Source organism: Lepidothrix coronata, unplaced genomic scaffold (genome assembly GCF_001604755.1).
Source record: "Lepidothrix coronata isolate B3197 unplaced genomic scaffold, Lepidothrix_coronata-1.0 Scaffold154, whole genome shotgun sequence".
Lineage (NCBI taxonomy): Eukaryota > Metazoa > Chordata > Aves > Passeriformes > Pipridae > Lepidothrix > Lepidothrix coronata.
Genome location: NW_016690334.1, coordinates 412,825 through 426,190, shown reverse-complemented (window position 1 = coordinate 426,190; position 13,366 = coordinate 412,825). Strand labels below are relative to the sequence as shown.

General features: G+C 45.2%; 1 protein-coding gene across 10 annotated transcripts in view; it reads left to right on the top strand.

Moving 5' to 3' along the window:
* The window catches only part of SPNS3 (sphingolipid transporter 3 (putative)), a 53,497-nt gene that overhangs the window by 16,110 nt on the left and 24,021 nt on the right, over nucleotides 1-13,366 (top strand). For 9 of the 10 annotated variants that reach the window (XR_001877030.1, XR_001877031.1, XR_001877029.1 and 6 more), the window contains 7 exons: nucleotides 2,230-2,295; nucleotides 2,747-2,883; nucleotides 3,416-3,567; nucleotides 4,406-4,472; nucleotides 5,319-5,509; nucleotides 7,801-7,953; nucleotides 11,076-11,265. Coding sequence is in view for 7 of the 10 variants with exons in the window: in XM_017828855.1 (XP_017684344.1) it covers nucleotides 2,230-2,295; nucleotides 2,747-2,883; nucleotides 3,416-3,567; nucleotides 4,406-4,472; nucleotides 5,319-5,509; nucleotides 7,801-7,953; nucleotides 11,076-11,265 (956 nt within the window). In the remaining 3 variants the exon portion in view is untranslated. The remainder of the gene's footprint in view (nucleotides 1-2,229; nucleotides 2,296-2,746; nucleotides 2,884-3,415; nucleotides 3,568-4,405; nucleotides 4,473-5,318; nucleotides 5,510-7,800; nucleotides 7,954-11,075; nucleotides 11,266-13,366) is intronic. The other variant, XM_017828856.1, reaches the window with a different exon arrangement.

The window sequence follows — 13,366 nt, the reverse complement described above, 5'->3', positions numbered from 1 at the left end:
GGTTTTTTTCTCACAATGTGGTCTGTGTAAATTCTTCTGTTTAGCATCACTCCTAAGGATCTCCCATGCTGCCAGGGATCTGGCTTAGAAATCAGTAGGAAACACTTGTTGTGAGCTTGCTATATGTTACTTCTGAGTGGTCTGGAAATCAGAAATATTTTAAAACCTTGAAAAAACACAAGTTGCTAAATTTGGAATGAATAACTAGTGGCGGTTCATAAAGTAATTATTCTACTACTTAGACCATTCAGGAATTCAAGACACTCGGTCAGTATCTTTCAAAATGGAGAGGGGAGGGGGTTTAGGAGTTTGAGCTTTTTTATTTTGAGTACTTCTTAACCACACCAGTAAGAGGGAAGGAAGTGAGTAGAAGTGGATGAAAACATCTTCAGGCAAGAGCTGGGATGTGTGGAGGGGATGCACTTGGAAGGGTTAAGTGCAAGCAACCCTTTGGCTCATTCCAGGCTTTGAACTAGTCTTTGTATGTGCCAGGAGCTTAAAATTTCCCCAGCACGCTCTTGTGAGCGAGGCACCTTCAAGAGCAGAGGCTAGGCCTTTGAAACATGTCCTTTAATTACATGAGACGAGTAAACCACTTTTTAGTTAGTTCTGTGACCTCCTGGGCCATGGGGGCCATCTGTAAACTGCAGTTTATACCCCAGCACCAGACTGGTCATCTCCTAGAATTCAATGGCACTGCAGAATTCTTCCAGCAGTACTTTTGAGTTTGGCTGTCCATGCAGGAGCCTGTTGTTTGACAGGAAAGAGAAGCAGGGCAGGTCTGAGGATCTGATTAGAAAGAAGCTGGTGGCAGTTGTGAAGTTGTGGTTTCCAGGCAGTTTTGCTCACAGGCTTTGACAGAATTTACATCAATCTTCACACAGAAAACAAGCTCTTCCGCTAAATTGTCTGCTGGAATTGAGTCTCCAGTTTTTAAAACCAGTGATCATGCAGACCTTTCCCCTCTGATCTGTGACCCTGTTCCAAGCTGTTCAAATCAATGCTTTGTCATTTGCCAATAACTGCTCAGGTCAGTTATTCCAGTTCTGTGGAAGGAATAGCAATTCAATGGTGCTCAGTGTGAAAGTCAGTTTGAGATGAAGCTGTGGTTCAAGTCAAGTCTTGTGTTAGCTCTGATTTGTTTTAAATACTCTGTGAGTCCCAACCTGAATTCCTGTAATCCAGTATTTCTATGTGCTGATCACTGGCTGCCAGAAAGGAAAGATACAATTGATTGTCCTGTTTTAATGATGCAAAACGAAATCACTGACTTACTTTTGAGACCTTTAGAAAAACCCTAAATATGTTCAAGAGTCCTTGAGAAACAGCTGTAAAACCTCTGGAGCTGCCTTTAGGTTGGACCTTGTTCTATGTGACTTCTCTATGTGACTTCAAGTCACATCAGTAAACAGTGAGTGGACTGATGCTGCAGCCACGGGGACAGGGGGAGCATGGATTTAGCTTTACAGTAACTGGCCCCACAATGCTTTTAAGAACTGCAGCAGTGTAGTTTTATGGCACAACATGGAAAACACACTGTGGGAGCAGAGGGGCCTCTTGCTGACCTCACCCAGCTCCGTCCTGCTGCAGATCAGCTGCTGTGAGCACAGCAGGCGGGTTACCCAGAACTTGGTCTCTTACGTGGTCATGGCTTCTTCCTCTTAACAATGTTATGATTTTATCTATTTTGACAAAACTAAAGCAGCCTGAGAAGAAATGCCTTATTAAAATGATATCTTTCAATATTGGAGTATAAGTGTGCTTATTCCAAGCAGTATCTTCTGCTATTTTTAATTGTTTTTCAGCAATATAAAGCAGAAATGCAAGGTAGGTGAAATGCAGATCTGCAGCCTTGGCAGGACGTAGAGGTAAAAATGACCTTTTTGTCTCAACACCCACGAGGCGTCAAACTTCACCACTGCTTTGTTCTACATTGTGTCCAACTTTGAACACTAAACTTTTTAGGTACTAATGGTGCAAAAGAAACAGAACAGTTGTGGTTGAAACAGTGACTCTCATAAGACCTATATAGTGGAAGATCATTAATTTTATCTATAGTGATAAGAATTTTTAATTCTCTGTGCATCTGTGCTTGTGGGAGAATAATGGTTTACAATCTGAACTAGAAGCTAAAGGTGCTGCAGTTCTTGCAAGCCCTGTTTTTGGGTTGGCAATGACAAGGAATGAGCAGAGTACTCTGCTGCCATTCAGTGTCTGCCTCTGTTGCAGGGATCCTGTTGGATATACAGAAATACTTTGGGCTCAGCGATGGGAAGACAGGTCTGCTGCAGACAGGTAAAGAAACCTCTTCAGTTCGGGGAGTTCTCCCTGCCTTGCCTCTCCATGGTCTGCTCCTAAAACACAGCCAAGTTACTTAGTTCTCTAGTTCCTCCTCGTGTGTGGTGTTGCTCACTTCCACTTGTGGGCAGGCTGGCTATGATGCAAAACTCTAAGTCAGGCCAGAGCAGAGTCCTTCGAAAATCCCACAGCATGTGAATCACAAAGATGAAGGATTTCTCAAGAAATACAGAACCTGAGTAACTCACGCACATTTTATTTTTGTATGGGTATTTTGAACCTGCATTTATCTTTTTTTTTCAAATATCTATCTCCCTCCTAGTTCCACAAACTCAGCCTGCCTTTAACCTCTGCCCTAAAAATAACCTGAGTTTATCTGAGGGATGAGCAGCATGTATGATAACAATAATCTGAGCAATATTGTCTTTGCTGGTTCTTGGATTTCCAGTGTTCACCTTGTGTTACATGCTGGCTGCCCCCATCTTTGGATACCTCGGAGACCGCTACAACAGGAAAATCATCCTTGGAGCTGGAATTCTCTTCTGGTCTGGTGTCACCTTGGGCAGTTCCTTCATCACCGAGTCGGTATGTTGCTTTTTTAGAGGGTACTGTGAAAATAATCTGCTTACACCTTGCAGGAGCTGATAGAGTTCCTCTCTAACCACATTTGGAAAAGTGTCAGTGAGCACTCATTCCCCAAGCCTGGACTAAATGTGCTCCATGCAGGAATGCTTTATGGGAAGCTGGAGACCAGCCTAGGCAGTGGAGAATCCACACATTACTGTTGCAATTGATGGGATCCCATTTTTGTCCTGAACATTTGTTGTTTGTGACCTTACAGAGTGGCAGCTTGTTGGGCAAGCATGTGCTCTATCCACCCTACCCCGAAATTCCCTCTGGGTGTCACTGTGGGAAGTCAGTGCTGTGCAGAAAGAGAAAGCCCAGCAGTGAGGTGGGAGGGGAGCAGGTGTGAGTGGAGGGAATACAGACACAGGCAAAAGGCAGTCCAACTCTGATTTCCTCTGCTAAATTTGATCCACTAAAAGGCACCTCTTTAACAGTAAGCTTTCTTTCTGGCATGGACTCTTTTGCACTATAACATGTCTTTCCCCTGCAGTATTACAGGATATTTGTTCTCTCACGAGGACTGGTTGGCATTGGCACAGCCAGTTACTCCACCATAGCACCCACCATCATTGCAGACCTGTTTGAGGAAGGAAAAAGGACCACAGTGTTATCTATCTTCTATATCTTCATTCCAGTGGGAAGGTTGGTTTTCTTGCTAGTAATTGACTGGCCTTTTGAAATTCTGTCTGACCACACCTGCAATTCAATACACCCCAAGCCTCAATTGGATATATTTTGATGTATATCTGCCTTGGCTCTTGCAAGGGGATTTGTCACTTCCTTAGCAAGTTTGCATGGAGCTGATTAGGTTTATTTCTGTACTTACCTTGAAGAAAAATTCGCTTTTTTCCCCCAACATTTTTAGGGAGAATCTAAACTCTGGCTTTGAATAAAATATTGAATCAATTCTAAAAGAAATGTGTGCATGGGGGTATGTAATGTATTTCTGGGTTTTGGAACACAAAAGCTTTTAGATGTTTGTTTATTTGACAAATTTTTCAAGAACCCTCCATTAAATGTCTCCCAATGAAGAACTGGTACTTCCCTCTCCTCTTTTAGTTAAATTCCCACTGTGTCAAGAAGAGGAGAAGGGCCTTTTAAGTAGTTTAGAGACATACTCTGTACTAGAGCAGGCAGCCAAGGCTGTGCCCAGAAGGCAGATTAAAACTAAAGAAATTCCTGCAGGATATAATTCCTATGGCTAGCACAGAAAGGACTGACTAATAAACTGCTTTATGGGCTGTTTGATCTGGGTTTGGAGTGTCATTCTACAGAATATGGACTCCGAGGGGGAATCTGGGACATTATTGCCACTGTCTCAAGTCTGGCAAGCAGACTAGCACAGACCATGAGGGTTGTTTCTGTTCATCCCTTTTGAAAACTATGGCAGACCACTTCTCTGTGCTCTCATTAAGACACGTCATTTCAGCCCTCCAGAGTTCATTGGTGCTTTCTGATTCTTCCTTTCTGTTGCTCACAGTGGCTGTGGTTACATGCTGGCAGCTGGCATGGCAAAGAGCACAGGGGACTGGCACTGGGCATTCAGGGTGAGTCACTCCCTTTCATTCTCTGACACAGCAGAATCCTCACCGGGGTTTGGATTCCTTACGTCCATTGTGTTAAAAGAGGGGAGCAGTGCAAGGACCTCTACTGCCTGACTGGTCATGAATGTGGTGTTTAAGAGAACTCTTCCTGCAGGACAAGGGGCAGATCCCTGCCTGGTTCTGGTAGGTGGAGGTGAAACTGTACAGCAGCCAGGGCAGGTGCTGATGTTCCCCTTACCCGAGGACATTTGGAATGGTTCTCACTGCACTGAGACCTCCTCAAACAGAGGAATCTGAAGGTAAAAATATCATTATACTGGTAGCACCAGTTTCCTGCAGTGCTCTTGGGAACAACTATTATTTGAAGGTTTCAAGAAAATAACTCTTCTGTTCTGATCATGTCATCATGATGTCTCTCCATACTGAGCACCCAGTGCTTTGGAAGCACTTTGTCAGATCCTCCTACCTTGTGTATAAAGTTAACTAGCACATGCAGGTGAATGGGGCAGAATGCTGACTGGAGTAACACTGGGATGTTGTTCAGGTAACACTGGTGACTGCATCAAGTGATCATTGTGTTTGTGGCCACAGTGCAGTTTTCTGTACAGTTTTCTGTGGTCACCTTGGCCACAGTACAGAGCACCACAGTACAGTTTTCTTTCTTCACATGGTTTTCTTCAAAATCAGATGAAGCAGCCATGCACCTGTAGGATGGGGAGCGAGGATTTATCATCATTCCTCCAAAGTCACCACAAATCACCAACGTCGCTCCTCTTCTTTACAAATGTGACTTAAACCATATCTATACGAAAACAGGCATCCTTGACCCAACCAACCTTGTGTCTACAGGTGACTCCTTGCATGGGAGGTCTAGCACTGGTCCTCCTGATTCTCCTGGTCCCTCCCAGGATCCAGAGAAGGACAGCGAGACACAGAGCACTGAGCATCTCCGGCACAAGACGAGGAGCAGATGAGACACCAGGTGTACCCAGAACTGCCAAGACTACTTGGTGTCAAGATGTTGGATCCCTGGCCAAGAAGTAAGTGAGTGGTTTGAGCAACAAAGGTTCCCTCCACTGGGTGACCATTCCATTTCAAGAAATATGTCCATGAAATCCTGCCCTGCTCCTTTGTATCTCATGCTGTTTGCAAGGTGATGGAAACACCCTTAATAAAAATCTTTCTTCCACTCTTCTACAGGAACGCTACAAAAGAAATCAAAGATTTCTTTGCATCTTCTATCCTCCCATTTGGAGGAGGGGGAAGGAGGCAAAGTTATGGCACTGTGCTCCTATTGAAATCCAGCTCTACTTTCTACTAAGTTTCCCCTTCCCTCTTGCTTTAGCCCTCGGGGTGAGCTGGTTTGCTTAAAGTGCGTTATTTGCAGGTGTAAGTTTATCTGTAACTCTCAGTGCCCGAGGAAGGTGGGATCAGCATGTCTCGGGCAGTCTCTGTGTGGTCTTTGAGAGGCTGCTGTGCCTCTGATACACGAGGTCAAAGTGTTGTGCCCCAATACGGTTTATAAAGTGTCTGCCCACGTGTTTTGAGCAGCTGAGCGTGGCTGGCAGACGACCTCTTCCTTTAACCGCACAAAAATTAAAGAAAACACCAGCTGAGCTGCAGCACGAAGCGAATGCGGAGTGCAGCAGGTTTTTTACCCTGCGGTGAGCCTGCGAGAGCGGGGCAGGAGGAGCAGCCGGAGCCGGGCTGGGAACAGCAGGGGCCGCTGTGCAGCTGCGCCAGCCCCGGCTCCGCGCTGCGAGCCCGCGGGATGCTCCCGATCCCGGCACACCGGCTTTCCTGGGACCTTCTCTGTCTTTGGAGTGTTCGTCCGGAGAAGGGTAGCAAGGCTGGTGAAGGGACTCGAACACAATTGCTATGAGGAGAGGCTGAGGGAGCCTGGAGGAGGCCCAAGGGAGACCTCCTCACTCTCTATAACTCCCTGACAGGACGTTGTAGCCAGGTGGGAGTTGGTCTCTTCTCCCAGGCAACTATCAGTAAGACAAGAATGCATCGTCTTAAGCTCTGCCAGGGGAGGTTTAGGTTGAATATTAGGAAGAAATTCTTTACAGAGAGGGTAGTCAGGCATTGGAACGGGCTGCCCAGGGAGGGGGTGGACTCACCGTCCCTGCAGGTGTTTAAGGTGGGACTGGATGTGGCATCAGTGCCATGGTCTGGGAACCACAGCGGGGCTGGATCATGGGTTGGACTTGATGATCTCAGAGGTCTTTTCCGGCTGATTCTATGGTTCTTCTTCCAGAGGCTCCAGCATTCTCTAACTGACAATTAGATTTCCATCCCGTTTGCATCCAGAACAGCAAGTGCCCCAGAGATCCAGTTTGTTGGATCACAATCTGTAGTCAGTATAGTCTGAAGTGAATAAAAAGTGAATTTTCCTGAATCAAAAACGAACCCAACATTTCAACAACTGGGCTATCACCGAAGTTTCTTTCCAAAAAGATGTTGCAGCAATGTTGTAAAAATAGATTTTAATTTTCTTTTCCTTTAGCAATTGATTTCCAAAGCATAAAGTCATACTGCCAAAAAAACAGATCCAAGAGTCCTTTGTCTTTAGAAGATGGAGAATTGGGCTCAGTTCTTAGCAAATCCTCTAATCTGTAGTCACCTGGTCACTTGCAGCACTTTTGTTTAACCTTAAGGTCAATACCTCCCTATTGACCTTAAAGGGGACTTTTTCCTAAACTATTAACGAGAAAGAGACCAGCAAAAATTAAATTTTCTCCTAGAATAGGGCAGGAAGGAGACAAGGTTTGGACAGTTTTTAAAAATGCTTCTCCTTTTGTCTGAAAACTCGCTGTGCAGACTGACAGTCTATTTTTACCCACTCAGAGTTAAGGAGGGGTTCAGCCACTGCATCTTCACAGTTTGGAGGACCCAGAAGTTACTCTCATTTGTGCTGGTTACAGAAATGACTTAAAACTATCCTGAGGCATTTAGACTTGCACACAGAACACTTTCCTTCAGCTACTAAGCCATTAAATTCTCGCCCACTCTCTGTTGTTGTATTTCTGCTATCAAAAAATCCACAGCAATTGTTTTAGCAGAAGCTGGCAAGGGAATGTGCAAGAGCCCAGGATTTAACAAGAAATCAGTAGGTCATGGCCTTTGCTCTAATTAGGACTTTATTGTTGACTTTCATAATAAAGCCTGATCAGAGTTCAGATATTCAAGGGAGTGGATTTTGATTATAAGATGTCTGAATGAATTGTTTTGTTATTGCCTGAAATCCTGGGTATTGCAGGTAGGCTTTCCCTTTTCCCTCCACCCCATTCTTTCTAATATCTCTCCCTTGTTTTCTTTTGACTTTCAGCTGTAGTTTTGTCTGGTCCTCACTGGGTCTGACAGCCATGGCCTTTGTCACTGGAGCCCTGGGAATGTGGGTACCACTGTTCCTGTACAGGGCTCAGCTTGTCCAGGGCATTGTCCCCCCCTGCCTCCAGGAATCGTGCAATTCATCCAACAGGTGAGCTGGGACTGTGGAACCACCTTGGAAACACTGCACAGCCCTAAATCACAGCTTGTTTCCAAAGGGGGAAGGCAGGATGTGACTGAACACATGGGGTGTGAATGTTAGACTAAACTGCTTCCAGGTATGCTGAGACACTCCTATTTGTTTGTTTGTTTATAATCACTCGGTTAACTGGGAAGATGCTGCCAGCCCTGTGTTAGTAAATTGGGAAGAAGCAGTAACAGGAACACTGGGGGGGAGGGAAAGGAGCAGCTTTAGCAAGGAGATTTCAGTTGACAAATGACTGTGCAGCCCAAGCTACTTAAATACACATTTCAGTACGTTTAAATCCTGTGTTTTGGTGACTTTCCCATTGTCTGCTTATTAGTATGGCTTTAAAATCCCTGCTGTGTTGGCCAGGTGATTGTGGCTCCCAACATGAAGAAAGCTTGATGATTTTGATCCAGTACCATATCATTGCATCAGACCAGGATCAGTTGGTCTTGTGAGCACCTGCCAGCAGAGCTGTGCTCACAGAGCACATCCAGATCAGTGAAGATCCATCAATAAATATCAAATGGTGGGTGGGAAGAGGAATTTACAAGAGCAGAAGACTTTGAAGCAATCAGAACTTTTTGTGGATGACTTTTCCCCAGCTAGGAAGAAAAATTCCCCCCCCCACCACCACAATGTGTTATCAGAAAACAAATGTGTTATCTGGAATACAGTGTGTTATCCAGAATACAAAAATGCATTCAGTGCTCCTCCTGAGTCTTCATGGCTGCCCTCAGTCACAGTGAGCACTGGGACTGACTCCCTGCCAGTGGCCTCCATACAAGTGTCCCTTTCTTCTGGAGGTATCCCAAATCCGGTTTCAGTCTCTGCCTTCATGATGGATTTCAAAGAACTAAGTGGTTCCTACACTGGCTTTCCAGGTAAAGACAGTTAAAGGGAAAAGCAGTAATCACAGCTTGAGTGTGCTCTGCTAACAGGGTTCTTCTGCTTGTCTGCAGTGGAACAACTGAGCCAGCTCCAAAGTGATTTCTGAGCCGTAGTGTAACCAGATGGATTGAATAGTCACCCCCAAATCCTTCGGTGGGAAATGAATTGTCCTTCCATGGATGCCACCAGTGGCTCATAACTTACTAGTGAACAATACTGAGAAGGGAGTGAACCCAGGAGTTTGGCTCGGGGTAGGCAGAGGAGACTGAGCAGTTTCAGCTGTTTGGCTGTTTCTGTTCACAGATACAGTTTAAATACTTCCTTTGTTAAGCTGAAGGTGTTGCCCTCTGGTTTGCTTTCTAATCCACTTCCGAATTATTATTCCACAGTAGTGTTGCTACAGCAGACATGGTCTTCAGGGAAGGGAAATGGAGCTCCTGATAGTTTAACCTCACGTCCTGCTTCTTACAGGATACTTTAAAAATAACCTTGGCATAAACTCGTGCCAGAAGCAGGATAAGGCTGGGTTTAGACTCTTATTCCAGGGGGATGTAAAGAAACAGAATATAAATAACAGTGTCAGACCTGTAGCTGATGATGCTGGAGGAACTGAGCTGCACATTCCAGGACCTGCCCAGGGATACTTTGAGGGTCCCCTCTGGCTGTTCAGCAGTTGCAGGCTTTGTTTAAGGATCAGGGCTGTGTCACAGACTCCCTGGAAACACAAACTCAAACGGCATCACAGCTGACTCAGGTCTCAGTCCTTTCAAGGTAGATAAATAGGGGTTTTTTCAGGTCTTTGTGCAGACACTTTGGAACAGATCAGACAGATAAGGGAGCATTTTCAGACCCTAAAAGATCCCATAGGAGCCTTTCCCCAGGACTCAGCTTCTGTACTTTCCTACTCCCAGTCAACTGAACCGTGCTTGGATTTAGTTTTGGCTGCTCTCTTTTATTCCAGCTCCAGGTTTATTTCAACTGCAGTTTACAACACATGAATATTCTAAACACAATTCCATGAATGCTTCAATCAGCTAATGTCACCTTGGAACTTTTCTCTCCTGAACAAATCTCTAAGATAGTTACTCTGCCTAGTGACAATCTCTACTGTCACTATCAAGCTGTAGTGAGTGATGAATCAGAATTCTGAAGAACTTGCAGGGAGACTACAAATATGCTAAAAGTTTGTTATCTTGCATAGAAATACTTTTTTTTTCTTGTAGAATAATTCAGTCCTTCCTAATCAGCCAGAAAGAAAATAAAAAGTGGATGCACTGCAGTTTAAAGGAACAGATCCTATCCCAGCTTGTTACTTTGCTTTGCAGTTAGAGAAAGCTCAGGAAAATGTACAGAACTTACCATGTAACACCGAAATATTCAGGAGCACTTGTGCTCAGAATACATTGGTCCTGTCCCTGTTTGCCTTTGGAGCACTGTGATGCATTAAACAATCAGCACCACTGGCCTTTGGTTGCTTTGTCATTGGGGTCTCATTTGGGACAGAGAGAAAAGCACACACAGAAAGTCCCTCTGGAAGCTGAATCTTCTAAGCTGTTCAGACACCTTCCTTTAAAGCATGAAGTTGGGATTCCTGAAGAACACATTTACATTTGCAGACACACAAAGCTGAGTGGTGCTGGACATCCTGCATTCAGAAAATGCTCCGTGGACCTGGCACAGTTAACTGTTCAGTATTCTTTGAACTCCTCTGGGAAGTGGTAGGTGTTTCCCAGAGTCAGAGAAGTGACTCATCTCAGCTGTGCTAACCAGAGGGTTATAATTTAGATGTAGATCATTCCACGTGCTAGGATCCCTTCCAAGACAGCAGATTGTGATACAGAGTTACTCCATCTGTGTTTCAGGGATGACTGAGTAGATTGGTTCACAGGGTAACCAAGATGACTGGGTCTCCTCTACATCACTGCATGTCCAAGCCAGGTCCTACTGGGCAGGGTCCTCCTTGAGCCTGGGTGCATAACACCTGCTCTGGAAATGGGAAAATATCTGCTTCCCAGGGCACTCATCTTCCACGGAGGCTTGGCAGTACATCCATTTACAAGGAGTGGGAGGGTTACGTCAAATGGAATGAAGTTCAAGTTCCCCATTAAAGATTCCTCTGAAACTACAGCTATGAGCTAACACCATTCCTTTTTCTACAGTACCATGCTCAGCTGAATCCTTTGCTTTGTCACCAGCCTGATCTTCGGAGGCATCACCGTTGGGACAGGAATCGTGGGGGTCATCGCTGGGGCAGAAGCCGCGAGAAGATTAAGGAAGATGTACAAGAAAGCTGATCCTCTGATCTGTGCCACCAGCATGTTCACCTCTTCCCTGTGCCTCTACACAGCTCTCATGCTGGCCCAGACCAGCATCCTTTCCACCTTTGTAAGTGACAATCAGCAACATGTCCCTTGGTGTCCTGGGGAGAATGGGAAGGGGGAGGAGGAGGAGGCAAGGGGTGGCTTTTGCAGGATTCTCTGCAGTCTTTTAGACCATTAGGAGGTTTCAATGACTTATAAAGTGACCAGGTAAGAACTGGGAATGGTGCTCCAATGCTGCCTGTGGCCTGTCCAGTGGGATCCACGTTGGGCATTCCTTGTTCCAGGACAAAGGGCAGGCAGAGCACTGCAAACTGGGCCTCAGGACCTGCAGAGTGCACTGAAGAAGAGAACAGTAAGCCTGTACATGAAGCTTGTCCCTTCTCCAAAAATGTAGTCAAAGCAAGTCTCAGTCTTATGTTAATTATTAATGCTATGCAGCTAATTTAGTATTCTTATTTATTTTTGCTTTCTGAATCCTTAAAGATTGGTGTAGTTGGGGCTGTACAATGCACAGAGTTCTTGCTAAGAATAATTGAGCCATCATCTTCAAAGTCCCAGATCACCAGCTGATCTTCAAAGTCAAGCTTTTGGCAAAGCAAACTGAAGTATAAATCACTTAAATTCTGTTCTTAGCAAAGGGAAAAACAGAAACCTACCAGGAATGATGAATAGTTCCAAAAACTCCCAGTGAGAGGGAACTGAATGTAAACCTTATTTCAACTATAATCTGGTAACAGCTAGGGAAAGACTCCAAGGTTTTTTCCTGTGACTCCACAGCCAAAATCACCATGATTAACATAAATAAGAGGATCCAAGTAAAGTTAATTACAGTAATCAACAGTTCTCTGCAAAAGGGTGCTTTTGCAGGTTTTTTGCTTCTAAGAATAACACTTGTTCAAAGAGGGTTTCCTTTTGACTCCTCAGGAATGTGTATTCCTGTGGAAAAACACCTTTACACCAAAAGAAAAACAAGTGGATTTGCATGTCTGAGTGTGTGTACACAAAGCAAAATGTGAAATTGAAGATTATTTTTGGATTCAGGAGTGGACATCTGAGTGCCAAAGTATTAGCCCTTTTCTTTTTCTGTCTCTCAGGTTCCCACGTAGCCCCACTCTGAGTTTGTTCTTCAGTTCTCTTTTTTGTCATTAAATCTGGAGGACAACAGTTTCATTTGCCAGTCTGTGTTCGATGAGTGAACCAACATACTGGGTTTGAATTACCAAAATATACCTTTTATTAGAATTGTAGAATCCCAGAATGCTTTGGGTTGGGAGGGACCTTAAATATCATCTCACTCTACCCCCTGCCATGGACAGGGACACCTTCCACTAGCCCAGGTTGCTCCAAGCCCTGTCCAACCTGGCCTTGGACACTTCCAGGGCTGGGGCAGCCACAGCTTCTCTGGGCAACCTGTGCCAGGGCCTCACCACCCTCCCAGGGAAGAATTTCTTCCCAATATCCCATCTAAACCTACTCCATGTCAGTGTGAAGCCATTTCCCCTTGTCCTGTCACTCCAGTTCCTGATAAAGGAGTTCTATAAGGACTGATGAAAGTTTAAATGTCTCTCTCCTCACAAACAGCACTGTGTTGTCCAGGAGGAAATTCCAAACTGGGCTATGGATAACTGTGTTCTTTAAGTTTCTTCCAAAGAGCAGACCAGGTGGTTTTTTAATAACAGGCTTTGCCATTTTGTCTTTTGTTTGATGTGCTCTATGCAGGTCTTCCAGCACTGGGCAAGGGGAATAAATTGTAGGTTGTGTCAGCACCTGATTCCCCTGGTACTTGTTGCACTGCCTGAGCATCCCCTCCTCTGGCCCAGCCCTGCCTCTCTGTGCCTTCCTAACGAGGGTGGCACCAGGCACACTGCTGGCAGAACTGCAGTGCCCTGGCAGCTGCTGCTTCTAATCTGAAGGCCCCACTGAACCAGATCTTCCATTTGTGCAGGACAGAAGCAGGAAATGGTTTTCCAGTCCCTGTCTCTCAGGCACAACCTGTCTCTGCTTCACCATGTGGGAGCCCCTGCAGCAAGAAAGGATCCAAGCAATGACAGAGGTGTCTGTAGGGCACTGGGGGGGATCATGAAGGGGAACAAGGCTGTGGCCAAAGCTGGAAGAAATGTTTCAAAGCACAAGAATTCTCAAGTTAATGTGGGACTATGGCAAGG